General features: G+C 40.3%; 1 protein-coding gene across 1 annotated transcript in view; it reads left to right on the plus strand.

Annotated features, from left to right (window-relative positions):
- Window positions 1–13,686, plus strand: part of LOC132825310 (transmembrane channel-like protein 7) — a 104,508-nt gene that overhangs the window by 77,798 nt on the left and 13,024 nt on the right. The window contains exons 11-14 of the mRNA XM_060840417.1: window positions 2,281–2,378; window positions 4,741–4,924; window positions 6,698–6,828; window positions 11,084–11,239. Of these exons, the coding sequence (XP_060696400.1) occupies window positions 2,281–2,378; window positions 4,741–4,924; window positions 6,698–6,828; window positions 11,084–11,239 (569 nt within the window). The remainder of the gene's footprint in view (window positions 1–2,280; window positions 2,379–4,740; window positions 4,925–6,697; window positions 6,829–11,083; window positions 11,240–13,686) is intronic.

Here is a 13,686-nt window from a genome sequence, read left to right on the forward strand (position 1 = left end):
TAATTTGGTTCCATGGTTCAACTCATCCATGCTGACCAAGTGTCCCAAAGTTACCTAGTCTCACTTGTCTGCATTTGTCCCATATTCCTCTGAACCTTTTCTATTCATGTGCTTATCCAAATGTTGTAGCTGTAAGAATATCTACATTTCCTCTGTCAGTTCATTCTAAATATGAACCACCCACTGTGTAAACAAAAAATAGGTTGCCACTCATGTCCCTTTTAAATCTTTCTCCTCATCTTTTCACATGTTCCTTATGATTTTATAAACGTTTATGAGGTCACCCCTCAACCTCATACACTCCAGTGAAAAGGCCGTGGGTGGCACAGTGGTTTGCACTTCTGCCTCACAGCGCCAGAGACCCGGGTTCAATCCCCGCCTTAGGTGACTGACTGTGGGGAGTTTGCACATTCTCCCCGTGTCTGTGTGGGTTTCCTCTGGGTGCTCTGGTTTTCTCCCACTGTCCGAAAATGTGCAGATTAGGTAAACTGGCCATGCTAAATTGCTCATAGTGTTAGGTGAAGGGGTAAATGTAGGGGAATGGGTCTGGATGGGTTGTGCTTCGGCGGGTCGGTGTGGACTTGTTGGGCCGAAGGGCCTGTTTCCACACGGTAAGTAAGTAATCTATCCAGGCTCTCCTTGTAATTGAAACTAGAACATGAGGACATTGCCTCAAAATGAGGGAGAGAAGATTTAGAAATGAACTGAGGAGGAATTCCTTCATCCAGAGGGTTCAGAATCTGTGGAATTCCCTGACCAGTGAAGTATTTGATGCTTCCTCGTTGAATGTTTTTAAAGCTAAGATGAGAAGCTTTTTGAACAATGAAGTAATTAAGGGTTATGGTGAGAGGATGGATTAGTGGATCTGAGGCCATGGAAAGATCAGCCACGATCTAATTGAATGGTAGAGTGGGCTTGAAGGGCCAAATACCCAACTCCTTATGTTCTTACATATTAAACCATTCAGTCCTGGCAACATCTTTGAAAATCTTTTCTGAACTATCTCCAATTTAATAATACCTTTCATATAGCAAGGCAACTAGAACTTCACACAGTGATTTAAATATGACCTCACAATATCCTTTGCAACCTCAACAGTCTGAGCAGGCATGCTGAGTGCCTTCTTTATCACTTTGTCTACCTGTAATGCAACTTACAAAGAATTTACCTGAACCCTCAGGTCTCTTTTGGCTGCTTCTATGCAGTTCTAAGTTTTCTTTTCCCTTTCTTACTCTGCGGCTTTTTTCCTGCTGTTTCATTTTGAAGCAGTTTTTAATTTAATTTGCTTTTGCTTTGTTATGTACATTTTTTCATGCAAGTCCTGCAATCCTTTTGAAATATTTAGCTCATTCATGAGCTCAACTATGGCAACATGTAATAGGATTTTTAACTTGTCAGTGTAGCAAATGAATTTATGCTGTCAACATAATTTCAAAACCATGAGTGATCCAAATACTCAGAGTTGCTTAATTATGCAATTACAGTGAGGGATACTCAGCATTCAAAAATAAATTCAATGAGGCAGAATAGGTACATCCTTCAAAAATATTGCAGGGAAAAGTGCATAAAAGTAGCGACAGGAAATTAAATAAAAGTTGCTCCAAAATGTAAACATAGAAAAATGTTGTTTAGGAAAAGGGAAGAGAAAAATTAATGCTAATATACAAGGAGTGAAATTACATCATAAGTATGCATACTGTAAAAACCTAGAAAATAACTGCAAAGTAAAGTAACAGAATGTCTTAAATTATTGTAATAGAAGTATAGTAGCCAGGGCATAAGTTAAACCCGATCCAAATGGAGTCAAACTTGAGAACAAATTTGAGATGAATAATCCAATAATATATTGCTATTTTCAGGTTTCTTTCTGGGAGGGTGCAAAGAAAATATAATCAGGTATTCATGACATACATATAGTAAACCTGTGCTTTAAGGGATGGAAACTAATAAGCCTCTCTGTTTGAAATCTACTCAAGAATAATATGAAAGACTAGGGAAAAGCATATGGACGTACATGGAATTGTGTAGGTTAGATGGGCTTCAGATTGGTATGACTAGTCGGCACAACATCAAGGACCGAAGGGCCTGTACTGTGCTGTAATGTTCTATGTTCTATATGTTCTAAATTTCGGTCTTAGCAAGATTTAACGACACAAGAAATAAATTGATTCTAGATTTTAAAAGGACTCCAGACCAAAACTGTCAATCTGATATTGCAGACTCATTTGCTTTTGCATTTCATTTCACTGATCTCTTGCCTCATATGGTTATATATTTCAGTGCTGGGAAACCCGAATAGGACAAGAAATGTACAAGTTAATGATATTTGACTTAATAATAATTTCATCAGTTACATTGTTTGTGGAATTCCCCAGAAAGTAAGTAATATTTATGTTCCCACCCTTTCCCATTTCATATCTTCAGAGATTGTGAATTGGTACAGGATTTGATACTTTAAGATTCATGATTATTTTATGATCAGTAAGGTCATCTATGTGTGGAACCACAGGACTTGGGGAGATACTAAACAAGTTTTTTGCATCAGTGTTTACTGGGGAGAAGGATCTGGAAGGTAGAGAACATGGAAAAATAAATAGAGACAGCTTGAAAAATGTTCATATTACAGAGGAGGAAGTGCTGGATGTCTTAAAACGCATAAAGGTGGTTAAATCCCCAGGATCTGATCAGGTGTACCTGAGACCTCTGTTGGAAGCTATGGAAGTGATTGCACAGCCCTTTGCTGAGATATTTGTATCATTGATAGCCACAGGTGAGGTGTCAGAAGACTGGAGATTGGCTGAGGTGGTGCCACTATTTAAGAAAGCTGGTAAGGAAAAGCCAGGGAACTATAGACAGGTGAGCCCGACATTGGTGTTAAGCAAATTGTTGGAGGGAATCCTGAGGGACAGGATTTACACATATTTGGAAAGGTAAGGACTAATTAGGGATAGTCACCATGGTGTTGTGCGTGGGAAATTGTGTCTTTTGATTTGTGTTTTTTGAAGAAGTAACAAAGACGATTTATGAGGGCGAGTGATGGACGGGATCTCTATGGACTTCAATAAGGCATTTGACATGGTTCCCCATGGTAGACTGGTTAGCAAGGTTAGAAAGGTTAGATCAGACCAAATAAAGGGAGAACCAGATGTTTGGATACAGAACTGGCTTGAAGGTAGAAGACAGAATGGTCGTAGAGGGTTGCTTTTCAGACTGATGGTTTGTGACCAGCAGTGTGCCACAAAGATCGGTGCTGGATCCACTGCTTTTTGTCATTTATATAAATGATTTGGATGTGAACATAGGAGATGTGGATAGTAAATTTGCCGATGACACCAAAATTGGAGGGGTAGTGGACAGTGAAGAAGGTTACCTCAAAATACAACGGGATCTTGATCAGATGGGCCAATCGGTTGAGGAGTGGCAGATGGAGTTTAATTTAGATAAATGCAAGGTGCTGCATTTTGAAAAGGCAAATCGGGCAGGACTTATACACTTAATGGTAACGTCCTGGGCAATGTTGCTGAACAAAGAGACCTTGGAGTGCCGGTTCATAGTTCCTTGAAATTGTAGTCGCAGATAGATATGATAGTGAAGAAGGCATTTGATATGCTGTCCTTTATTGGTCAGAACATTAAGTAGAGGATTGGAAGGATGGTGCATGTATGGAATGAGCTGCCAGACAAAGTGGTGGAGGCTGGTACAATTACAGGATTTAGAAGGCATCTGGAAGAAAGAGGTTAGAGGGACATGGGCCAAAGGCAAAAGTGAGGACTGCAGATGCTGGAAACCAGAGTCTAGATCAGAGTGGTGCTGGAAAAGCACAGCAGGTCAGGCAGCATCCAAGGAGCAGGCAAATCGACATTTCGGGCAAAAGCCCTTCATCAGAAATAGAGGATATGGGCCAAATGCTGGCAAATGGGACTGGATTTATTTAAGATATCTGGTTGGCATGGATGAGTTGGACTGCAGGGTCTATTTCCATGCTATATATCTGTGACTCTAATAAGTCTGTGTTGTTTTCAAAAATAAATTAGTTGACTAACTTTCAAGGTACATTTATGACTTTTGGTACCCTCAGCATATTTTGGCTGCAAAATCTAGTAACATTATTTCTATAATTGCAGCTCTCCTGGTGCTGTTTAGATTCAAAATGGCATTCATGCCATATGCAGATATGTCTGTTTCAAGCTGCAGTAGACTCCATGCGGGTACTGGCCCAGAGCGGCCTCACAGCAGCGATGTTGTCGGTAGAGGCAAGATGGTGCCAAAGAATGGCAACATGGTTGTGTGGCAGCACAGTGAGGGGACTCATACTGGTGATGGTCTTAACGTTGGGGTGTAAGAACACAGATCCAGGCTCATTGCTAAGCACTTAAGAAGTACTGTAATGCTAAACTTGTAAACTTTATTTATTTGTTGTTGACTTTATATCTAAGATTTTGTTCTTAAGTACTTTTGTATTTAAGAAGACGCCAGAGAATGATGATGTTGTATACTTTTCACTGTACTGCTGTATCCCTGTACTTGAATAGGCTGTAGTGAGGGGAGAGGGGTTTTGTTATGGTTTGATTATTTTTGAAAAGGAACAAACTTAATACATTAGTGAAAGCACAAACTATTTTTGAATATATTTCTATTTCTTTTATTTAATGATTTTAAGATTATCAAAAAGTTCAGTTTAATAAAGAATGCCACATTTTCTAAGAGCATAATTATATCTTTTATATTTTTATCTTTCAGGTTAATTGTAACCTATTGCACGTGGGCCCCATTCAAGTGGTGGGGTCAACAGCAGTTTTCAGTTCCTCAAAACGTATTAGAAATTGTATATGGTCAGACTATCTGCTGGATAGGAACATTTTACTCACCATTGCTCCCTGGAATAGCAACCATCAAATACTTCATCATATTTTATATCAAAAAGGTGAGTAATCTTACTGAATAAACCAATGAAAAAAAAGACTTTCCTTCATTGATATAAGGCGACCAGATGAATGCATTCACCCTTTAAATTTTACTTCATTATTTTTGACTGATGGATGTGATCATTCATAAAATATTCAATCGTTAGGAGCAATCAAATCTGAATTCTGTCTTAGACTTCTTGATATTTAATTTGTTTTCCGCTGAGGTTCCCACAGTGACCGAGTGGGTTACATCAGTACGTAGCTAAGTAGTAGACTAAATGCATAAAACTGCATTTATGGAGTACTTTTAAACATTTCGAATATTCTATGGTATTTTACTCATAGTGAAGAAAGTGTAATTTGAGTAATGAAATTGACAGATTTTGTTATCTGCTTGTGGTGAATTACCTAATCTCAGCTTAGTAAATGCTTATAGGGTGCTTAGGACAATGATGACAAGCCTATCCAAATGTAGGAAATATCAGTTATTCATTTGATAGTACTGAACTTGAATATTGCTGAAGAAGACACATTTTCTCAAAGCCTTTTGTTGACTTTGCACGTGTTTTGAAAGAATGCCATTTCAGGAGGAATATCAATTGAGTTGTAGAGATGTACAGTTCGGAAACAGACCCTTCAGTCCAACTCATCCATGCTGACCAGATATCCTAAATTAATCAAGTCCCATTTGCCAGCACTTGGCCCGTATCCCTTTAAACCCTTCCTATTCATGTACCCATTCAGATGCCTTTTAAATGTTATAATTGTACTAAATCCACCACTTCCTCTGGAAGGTCATTCCATACATGCATCACCCTTTGTGTGAAAACGTTGCCCCTTAGGTCCCTTTTAAATCTTTCCCCTCTCACCCTAAGCCTATGCCCTTGAGTTTTGGACTCCCTCCAATCCAGGGAAAAGATCTTGTCTATTTACCCTATCTATGCCCCTCATGATTTTATAAACATTGATAAGGTCACCCCTGAAACTCCGCACTCCAGGGAAAACAGCCCCTGTCTGTTCAGCCTCTCCCTATAGCTCAAGCCCTCTCACCCTGGCACCATCTTTGTAAATCTTTTCTGAACCCTTTCAAGTTCCACAACATCCTACCTATAGGTGGGCGACCAGAAATTCACACAGTACTTATGCTGTCTGAGAGAAGCGTGCTGATTGATTGGCAAATGGATTCTGATTGGTCGAGGTTGCCATGGAGAATGCACCTTTCAATAATGATTTGGAAGTGCAGGTGTTGGACTGGGGTGTACAAAGTTAAAAATCACACAACACCAGGTTATTTGGAAGCACTAGCTTTCAGAATGCTGATCCTTCTTCAGGTGGAACCCTAACGCTGAGCCATAACAACCCGATGGAGGAGCAGCACTTCAAAAGCTAGTGCTTCCAAATAAACCTGTTGGACTATAACCTGGTGTTGTGTGATTTGCAACCTTTTAATAATGGTTATTTGCTAGCAATGTACAGATATTGGAAAAGAAGAAATCTGGTTTGGCTCTGATGCCCCATTGTTGAAATATCTTACCCATCTATAATCTACAAGAAGATGTCACAAGGAATTAAGGGCTACGGGGAGAATGTTGGTAATGGAGTTGAAATGCCCATCAGCCATGATTGAATGGCGGAGTGGACTCGATGGGCCGAATGGCCTTACTTCCACTCCTATGTCTTATGGTCTAACAAGTAATAGCCATTTGGAAGTGTGATCGAAGGTCATATTGGCAGGAGAGGAAGGAAAATAGAGCCTGTGGAAATGCAACAATGTCTTCTGAACCTTCCAGATATCTCTGATGAACAACTGCCGTCCTTCCACCAGACCTTTTCGAGCATCAAGCTCTAACTTCTTCTTTCTGGCCGTGCTGTTAATTGGACTTCCTCTAGCCTGTGTGCCTATTGCTTTTAGTGTTGGAGTGTGAGTATTGACTATTATGGACTTTTTTTCTTGTTGTATTGCACAAATTGATGTTTCACCATCATGAATGAGTTACTTACTGAGGTGATGGAATCATTTATGAAAGAGAGAGAGGTCATTTAGTTTACTGAGTCCAAACCGGCTCCTTCCAGAACAATTCAACCTGACCTACACCCTTACTCATTCCTGCAGTCTTGCAGGTTTATTTCCTTCAAACATCTGTCCAGTTTCTTCTATGAACAAGCCCATCATTTCCAACCTAACATTGTAACTAAACTGAACTTCATATTCCCCCCAGTCCGTGGAACTATTATGGTAAATCTATTCTAATCCTTCTGAAAGACCTTTGTATCTTTTTGACAGTGTGAACCACCAGAACTGGATCCAGTACTCTGGTTGGATCTTGCCAGATCTGTGAAAGGTTCGGCATAACTTTCCTGCTTTTGTCTGCAGTGCCTCTATTTATGAAGCCCAAGATACCAAATGCTTTGTTAACTTTCTTAGTATCACCTGCCACCTTCAAAGATTGTGCTGCTGGAACTGCAGATTGACTAGTAACTCCAGGGATGGGACACACATCCACTGATGGGCAAGAGTCCCACTTTCCGTTTTAGGAGTAGGAGTTGGTGATTTCACACTTCAGGTCTGCTCTGATATTCAGTATGATCATGGCTGATCATCCAACTCAGTACCCTATTCTCGCTTTCTCCCCATACCCTTTGATCTCTTTATCCTAAGAGTTTTCTTTATGTCTTGAAAGTCTTTAATGTTTTGACCTAAATTGTTTTCTGTTGCAGAGAATTCCACAGGCTCACCACTCTCTGGGTGAAAAAAATTGTCCTAATTTCTGTCCTAAAAGGCCTATCCTTTATCCTTAGACTGTGACTCCCGGTTCTAGACTCCCCAGTCATTGAAAACATTCCTCCTGCATCTACTCTGTCCCATCCTGTTAAATTATTATAGGTCTCTGTGAGATCGACTGAATCTTCTAAACTCCAGTGAACCAATCCATTTTCTATTCATACGTCAGTCGTACCAGTAATCAGTCTGTTAAATCTTTATTGTCTTCCCTCCATAACCAGAACATCATTCCACAGATAAAGAGACCAAAAATGCACATAATGTTCCTGATGTGGTCTCAGTAAGGCCCTGTGCAGTTGCAGCAAAACATCCCTGCTCCTGTATTTGAATCATATTGCTATTAAGGCCACCATACTATTAGATTTCCTTATCATCTATTGCAGCTGCATACTTACTTTCAGCATGTGAGGATACCCAGGTCTCATTGCACCTCCCCTTTCCAAATCTATCCCCATTCATAACCTGCTTGTCTGATTTTGCTACTGAGGTGGATAATGTTAAAAATCGCACAACACCAGGTTATAGTCCAACAGGTTTATTGGAAGCGCTAATTTTCAGAGCGCTGCTCCTTCATCAGGTAGTCTTCACAGGGCCTTACTGTACACCCCAGTCCAATACAATCATATGTGGATAATCTCACATTTATCCTCTGACAGCTTGTTCACCCAATAAAAGTCCAATTTATTTCTGTTTCCAGTTAGCTAACTAATCCTTTGCCTATGCTAACATGTGATCCCTACACTCTGAGCTCTTACTTTTGATGTGGCACCTTCTCTAATGCCTTTTTGGAGATCCCAGTACATCACATCTACAAGTTCATCTATATCCAATTCATTGTTACTTTGTCAAAGCACTCTCACAAATTAATTAATACAATTTACATTTCACAAAACTATGTAGCCTCTGCTTAATCATATTGATTTTCTAAGTTAAAAATCACACAACACCAGGTTATAGTCCAACAGGTTTAATTGGAAGCACACTAGCTTTCGGAGCGACGCTCCTTCATCAGGTGATTGTGGAAGGCTCGATCGTAACACAGAATTTATAGCAAAAATTTGCAGTGTGATGTAACTAAAATTATACATTGAAAAATTGATTGTCTGTTAAGCCTTTCATCTGTTAGAATACAGTGATAGTTTCACTTCTTTCATGAGTAAATCACAAAACCTTTTTTTAAAAGTTGCATTCTTGAATTAGCTGTTAACAATGGTGATAGCTAGACAATATGGTGAAGGTGTTAGCCCCCTGTGTTCTCTGTCTATGACCTGATAGATTCTAATCTAAAAAGTGAGATAACAGAGTTTTACATAAATTCATGCAGTTTTTGAGCTGAGTTCTACATGAATGTGTGCAGTTTTTGAGCAAAGTACAAGTAACTCTGCAAGTACAAATTCACCCCACAAAATATATGTGTGCATGTGTGTGTGTGTGTGTGTGTGTGTGTGTGTGTGTGTGTGTGTGTGTGTGTCTGTCTGGGTGGGGGGGGGTTGTGAGTGTGAGAATGTGTGTGTGTGTGTAGTGAGTGCAGAGTGTCTTAAGTCTGTGAGGGGATGCATGTGTGAGTGTGGGAGTGTGTGTGTGCCTTATAAGGGTGTGTGTGGGTGTCTGTGTGCGCGCGCGTGTGTGTGTGTGTGTGTGTGTGTGTGTGTGTGTGTGTGTGTGTGTGTAGGAATATCTGTGTGTGTGTGTGTACAGTGCAATGGTGATCACCTGTAATGTGACATGAACCCAAGGTCCAATTGAGGCCCTCCCTATGGGTACCGAACTTAGCTATCAGCCTCTGCTCGGCCACTTTCCTCTGCTGCCTGTCCCGAAATCCACCTTGGAGGATGGTCACCCGAAGGTCTGAGGCTGAATATCCTGGACCACTGAAGTGTTCCCCAACTGGGAGGGAACCTTCCTGTCTGGTGATTGTTGTGCGGTGCCCATTCATCCGTTGTCATAGCCTTTGCTCGGTTTCCCCAATGTACCATGCCTCAGGGCATCCTTGCCTGCAACGTATAAGATAGACAACGTTGGCTGAGTCACGTGAGTACTTGCCATGTACAAGGCGGGAAGTGTCCCCACGCTTAATGGTGGTATCTATGTCCACAATCTGACACTTCCCACCTTGTACGTGGCAGGTACTCATGTGACTCACTATGGCTGAGCAGAGGCGGATAGCTAAGTTCGGTCCCCATAGGGAGGGCCTCAACCGGGACCTTGGGTTCATGTCACATTACAGGTGATCACCATTGCACTATACACACACACAGACATTCCTACACACACTCTCACATACACAAGGACACAGGTACACACAGACGCACGCACACACCCTTATAGACACACACACTCACACATGCATCCCCTCACAGACTTAAGACACTCTGCACTCACTACACACATACACACACACACACTCTTTCTCACACTCACAACCCCGACCCCAGACAGACAGACCCGCGCGCGCGCACACACACACACACACACACACACACACACACAGAGTCAAAGACCCACATGCACACATATATTGTGTGGGGTGAATTTGTACTTGCAGAGTTACATTGTACTTTGCTCAAAAACTGCACACATTCATGTAGAACTCAGCTCAAAAACTGCATGAATTTATGTAAAACTCTGTTATCTCACTTTTTAGATTAGCATCTATCAGGTCATAGACAGAGAACACAGGGGGCTAACACCTTCACCATATTGTCTAGCTATCACCATTGTTAACAGCTAATTCAAGAATGCAACTTTAAAAAAAAGGTTTTGTAACTTACACATGAAAGAAGTGAAACTATCACTGTATTCTAACAGATGAAAGGCTTAACAGACAATCAATTTTTCAATGTAAAATTTTAGTTACATCACACTGCAAATTTTTGCTATAAATTCTGTGTTACGATCGAGCCCTCCACAATCACCTGATGAAGGAGCATCGCTCCGAAAGCTAGTGTGCTTCCAATTAAACCTGTTGGACTATAACCTGGTGTTGTGTGATTTTTAACTTTGTACACCCCAGTCCAACACCAACATCTCCAAATCATTGATTTTCTAAGTATCCTGCTATATTGTAGTTTAATGCAGCTCACGCAACCTGCTATATAATTAATGCGTGTATATTTATTTACATGCAATCATACATAATTGTTAAGTATCTAAGTCCTCTGAGCTTATCAGTTGACTTTTAGTATTGACAACTGCTGAGTCTCTAAAATATAAAAGACACTTGGCTTCAAACCAAAAATTCAATCATTTATCAAAGCTGCACAAATGTTGATGTTGAAAATTTCCACATTTTTAAAAGGAATCCTGCTGAGAAAAATGACAGAAAATGGACTTGTGAAGTAGGTTGGTTGTTATTATATTAGAGACAAAATAATTTTTTTTTGCTTCCAATCAGGATCAAATCATCTAAATCCTGTGGGCCATTTGTTAAATACAATATATCGTGGCATGTCATACCAGCAACCATCGACCGTTTCCCCAAGGTCTTTAACAAGCTTCTGTATGGTTTGGCATCTGAGGCTTTTGCAGTGCCATTCTTTTTATTTGTATGGTAAGAAGTGTTTTATGGTAAAATTAATGACCAACAAATAGTTCATAATCTTTCAAAAGAAACCATTAAATTTACCTCTGTTAAACAACATGCTGAATTGTTCATAGTTTTTTGGTGTTCTAATACACTAATTAAATAAAATTCTAGAGTCAGAGTTTTACAGCAAAGGCTATTCAGCCCACTGTGCCAAGATCAATCATCAAAGACCGATTTTGTTTTAATTCTGACTTACAGCACTACGCTTGTAGCGTGATATACTGTCGTGTTTCAAGTATTTCTCTAAATCCTTCTCAAATGTTGGAAGTGTTGTGCCTTTCAGGTGGTGAGTTTTTGTGGAAGAGAAACTTTCTTCAAATCCCCTAAGCTTCCTCTCCAAACCTGAAATTGATGTCCACTGGCATTGACACCTCCACGAAGGGGAAATTTTTCCAGATCCACCCTATGTATGTTCCTCATAATTTTACACCCCTCAATCAGATTGTCTCTGTCTTCTCAGCTCTTTAAACAAAACATTAACCAATCCAGTCTCTCTCCATAGGGGAACACCCTGATGAATCTCCTCTGCACCCTTTCCAGTGCAATCATATCCTTCCTATAGTACAGTGACCAGAGCTGCACACAGTACTTTTGTACAGCTTGATTATAACTTCCATGCTCTTGTATTCCATGTCTCACCTAATAAAGGCAAGTATCTCATGCCACCTTAATCTACCTATCCTGCTGCCTTCAATAATCAATGGCCATGCACACCAAAGTCTCTCTGTACCTTTGTGCTGCCTAGGATTCTACCATTAAATGTATATTTTCTTGGTGTGTTAGTCTTCTGACCAGCTCACCTGTATCATCCTGTAGTCCAAAGCTTTCCTTTCTCCCTATTTACCACCATTTTCATGTTTGCTGTGATCGTTCTGATCATTCCTGCTATATTCATGTCTTGAAATTATACTATTAAACATTACATAATTAATAAATCATTTTATATCACCTTATACATGTACACGTTTACCCATAATCCTATTTATTTAGCTCAATTCGTGTAAAAACAATTATTTCCAAAGATGTTTTCACAGAGCCTGAAGAAAGCATATTGAGCTAAGGAGGGAGCTAGAGGTAATGAATGGGGTGAAAAGTGATGAGCAGTATGTATTGGCAAGGCTGGCTTTGATTAGGGAAGGTAAATAGCTTGGTCCAAATGGTTTATATTCCAGATGACCAAAGGAATGGGTGTGAAGATAACAGAACGGCTTACCATCACGTTCCAATCTTCTCTCGATAAGGGGGATGGGCTAGAGGATCGGAAATAGCAAATGTAATTCCTTTGTTTGAGAAAAGATCCAAGGCCATTCCTCATAAGTACTGCTCAGTCAATCAAATAAGCAGCTAATGGAATAGGACAGTCAGTATCAGTTTGGATAAGAAGCTTGCTGAAGGACAGGAAATTCAGAGCTGAGGAAATGGTTGTTTTCTGGACTGGAGGCTGGTTGATTCTGAGGTTCTGTAAGAGTCAGTGCAGTAAATACTGTTTTCCAATAAATACAAAGGATATTATGAAATTAGAGAGGGTTCAGAAGAAATTTACAAAGGTGCTGTCGGGACTGGAGAATTTGAGTTATAAGGAGAGTCTGGGACGTTTTTCACTGTAGCGTCAGAGGTTGAGTGGTAACCTTATCGATGTTTTAAAAGTCATGAGGAGCATGCACAAGCTGAATAGTGAAGGACATTTCTCCAGGGTAGGTGAGTTCAAAACTAGAGAGCACATTTTTAAGATAAGAGGAGGAAAATTTAAAAGGTACCTGAGGGGCAGCTTTTTCACACAGAGGGTGGTTTGTATGTAGAACAAACTGCCAGAGAAAGTGATAGAAGCAAGTACATTTGCAACATTTAAAAGACATTTGGACAGATACATGAATAGAGTCATTGAGTCATAGAGATGTACAGCATGGAAACAGACCCTTCAGTCCACCTCATCCATGCTTCCCAAATATCCTCAATAATCTAGTCCCATTTGCCAGCACTTGGCCCATATCCCGCTAAACCCTTCCTACTCATATACTAATCCAGATGCCTTTTAAATTTTGTGATTGTCCCAGCCTCCACCACTTCCTCTGGTAGCTCATTCCAAGCACATACCAACCTTTGCATGAAAACATTGCCCCTTAGGCCCCTTTTAAATCTTTCCCTTCTCACCCTAAATCTATGCCCTCTAGTTCTGAACTCCCACACCCTAGGGAAAAGACTTTGTCTATTTACCATATCCATGCCCCTCATGATTTTATCAACCTCTATAAGGTCACCCCTCAGCCTCCGACGCTCCAGGGAAAACTGCCCCAGCCTATTCAGCCTCGCCCTATAGCTCAAACCCTCCCACCCTGGCATCATCCTTGTTGGAAATATTTAGAGGTATAGGGCCAAGCACAGCCAAATAGAACTGGGTTAGTTTGAGAAAC

This window comes from Hemiscyllium ocellatum, chromosome 20 (assembly GCF_020745735.1).
Source record: "Hemiscyllium ocellatum isolate sHemOce1 chromosome 20, sHemOce1.pat.X.cur, whole genome shotgun sequence".
Taxonomy (NCBI): Eukaryota; Metazoa; Chordata; class Chondrichthyes; order Orectolobiformes; family Hemiscylliidae; genus Hemiscyllium; species Hemiscyllium ocellatum.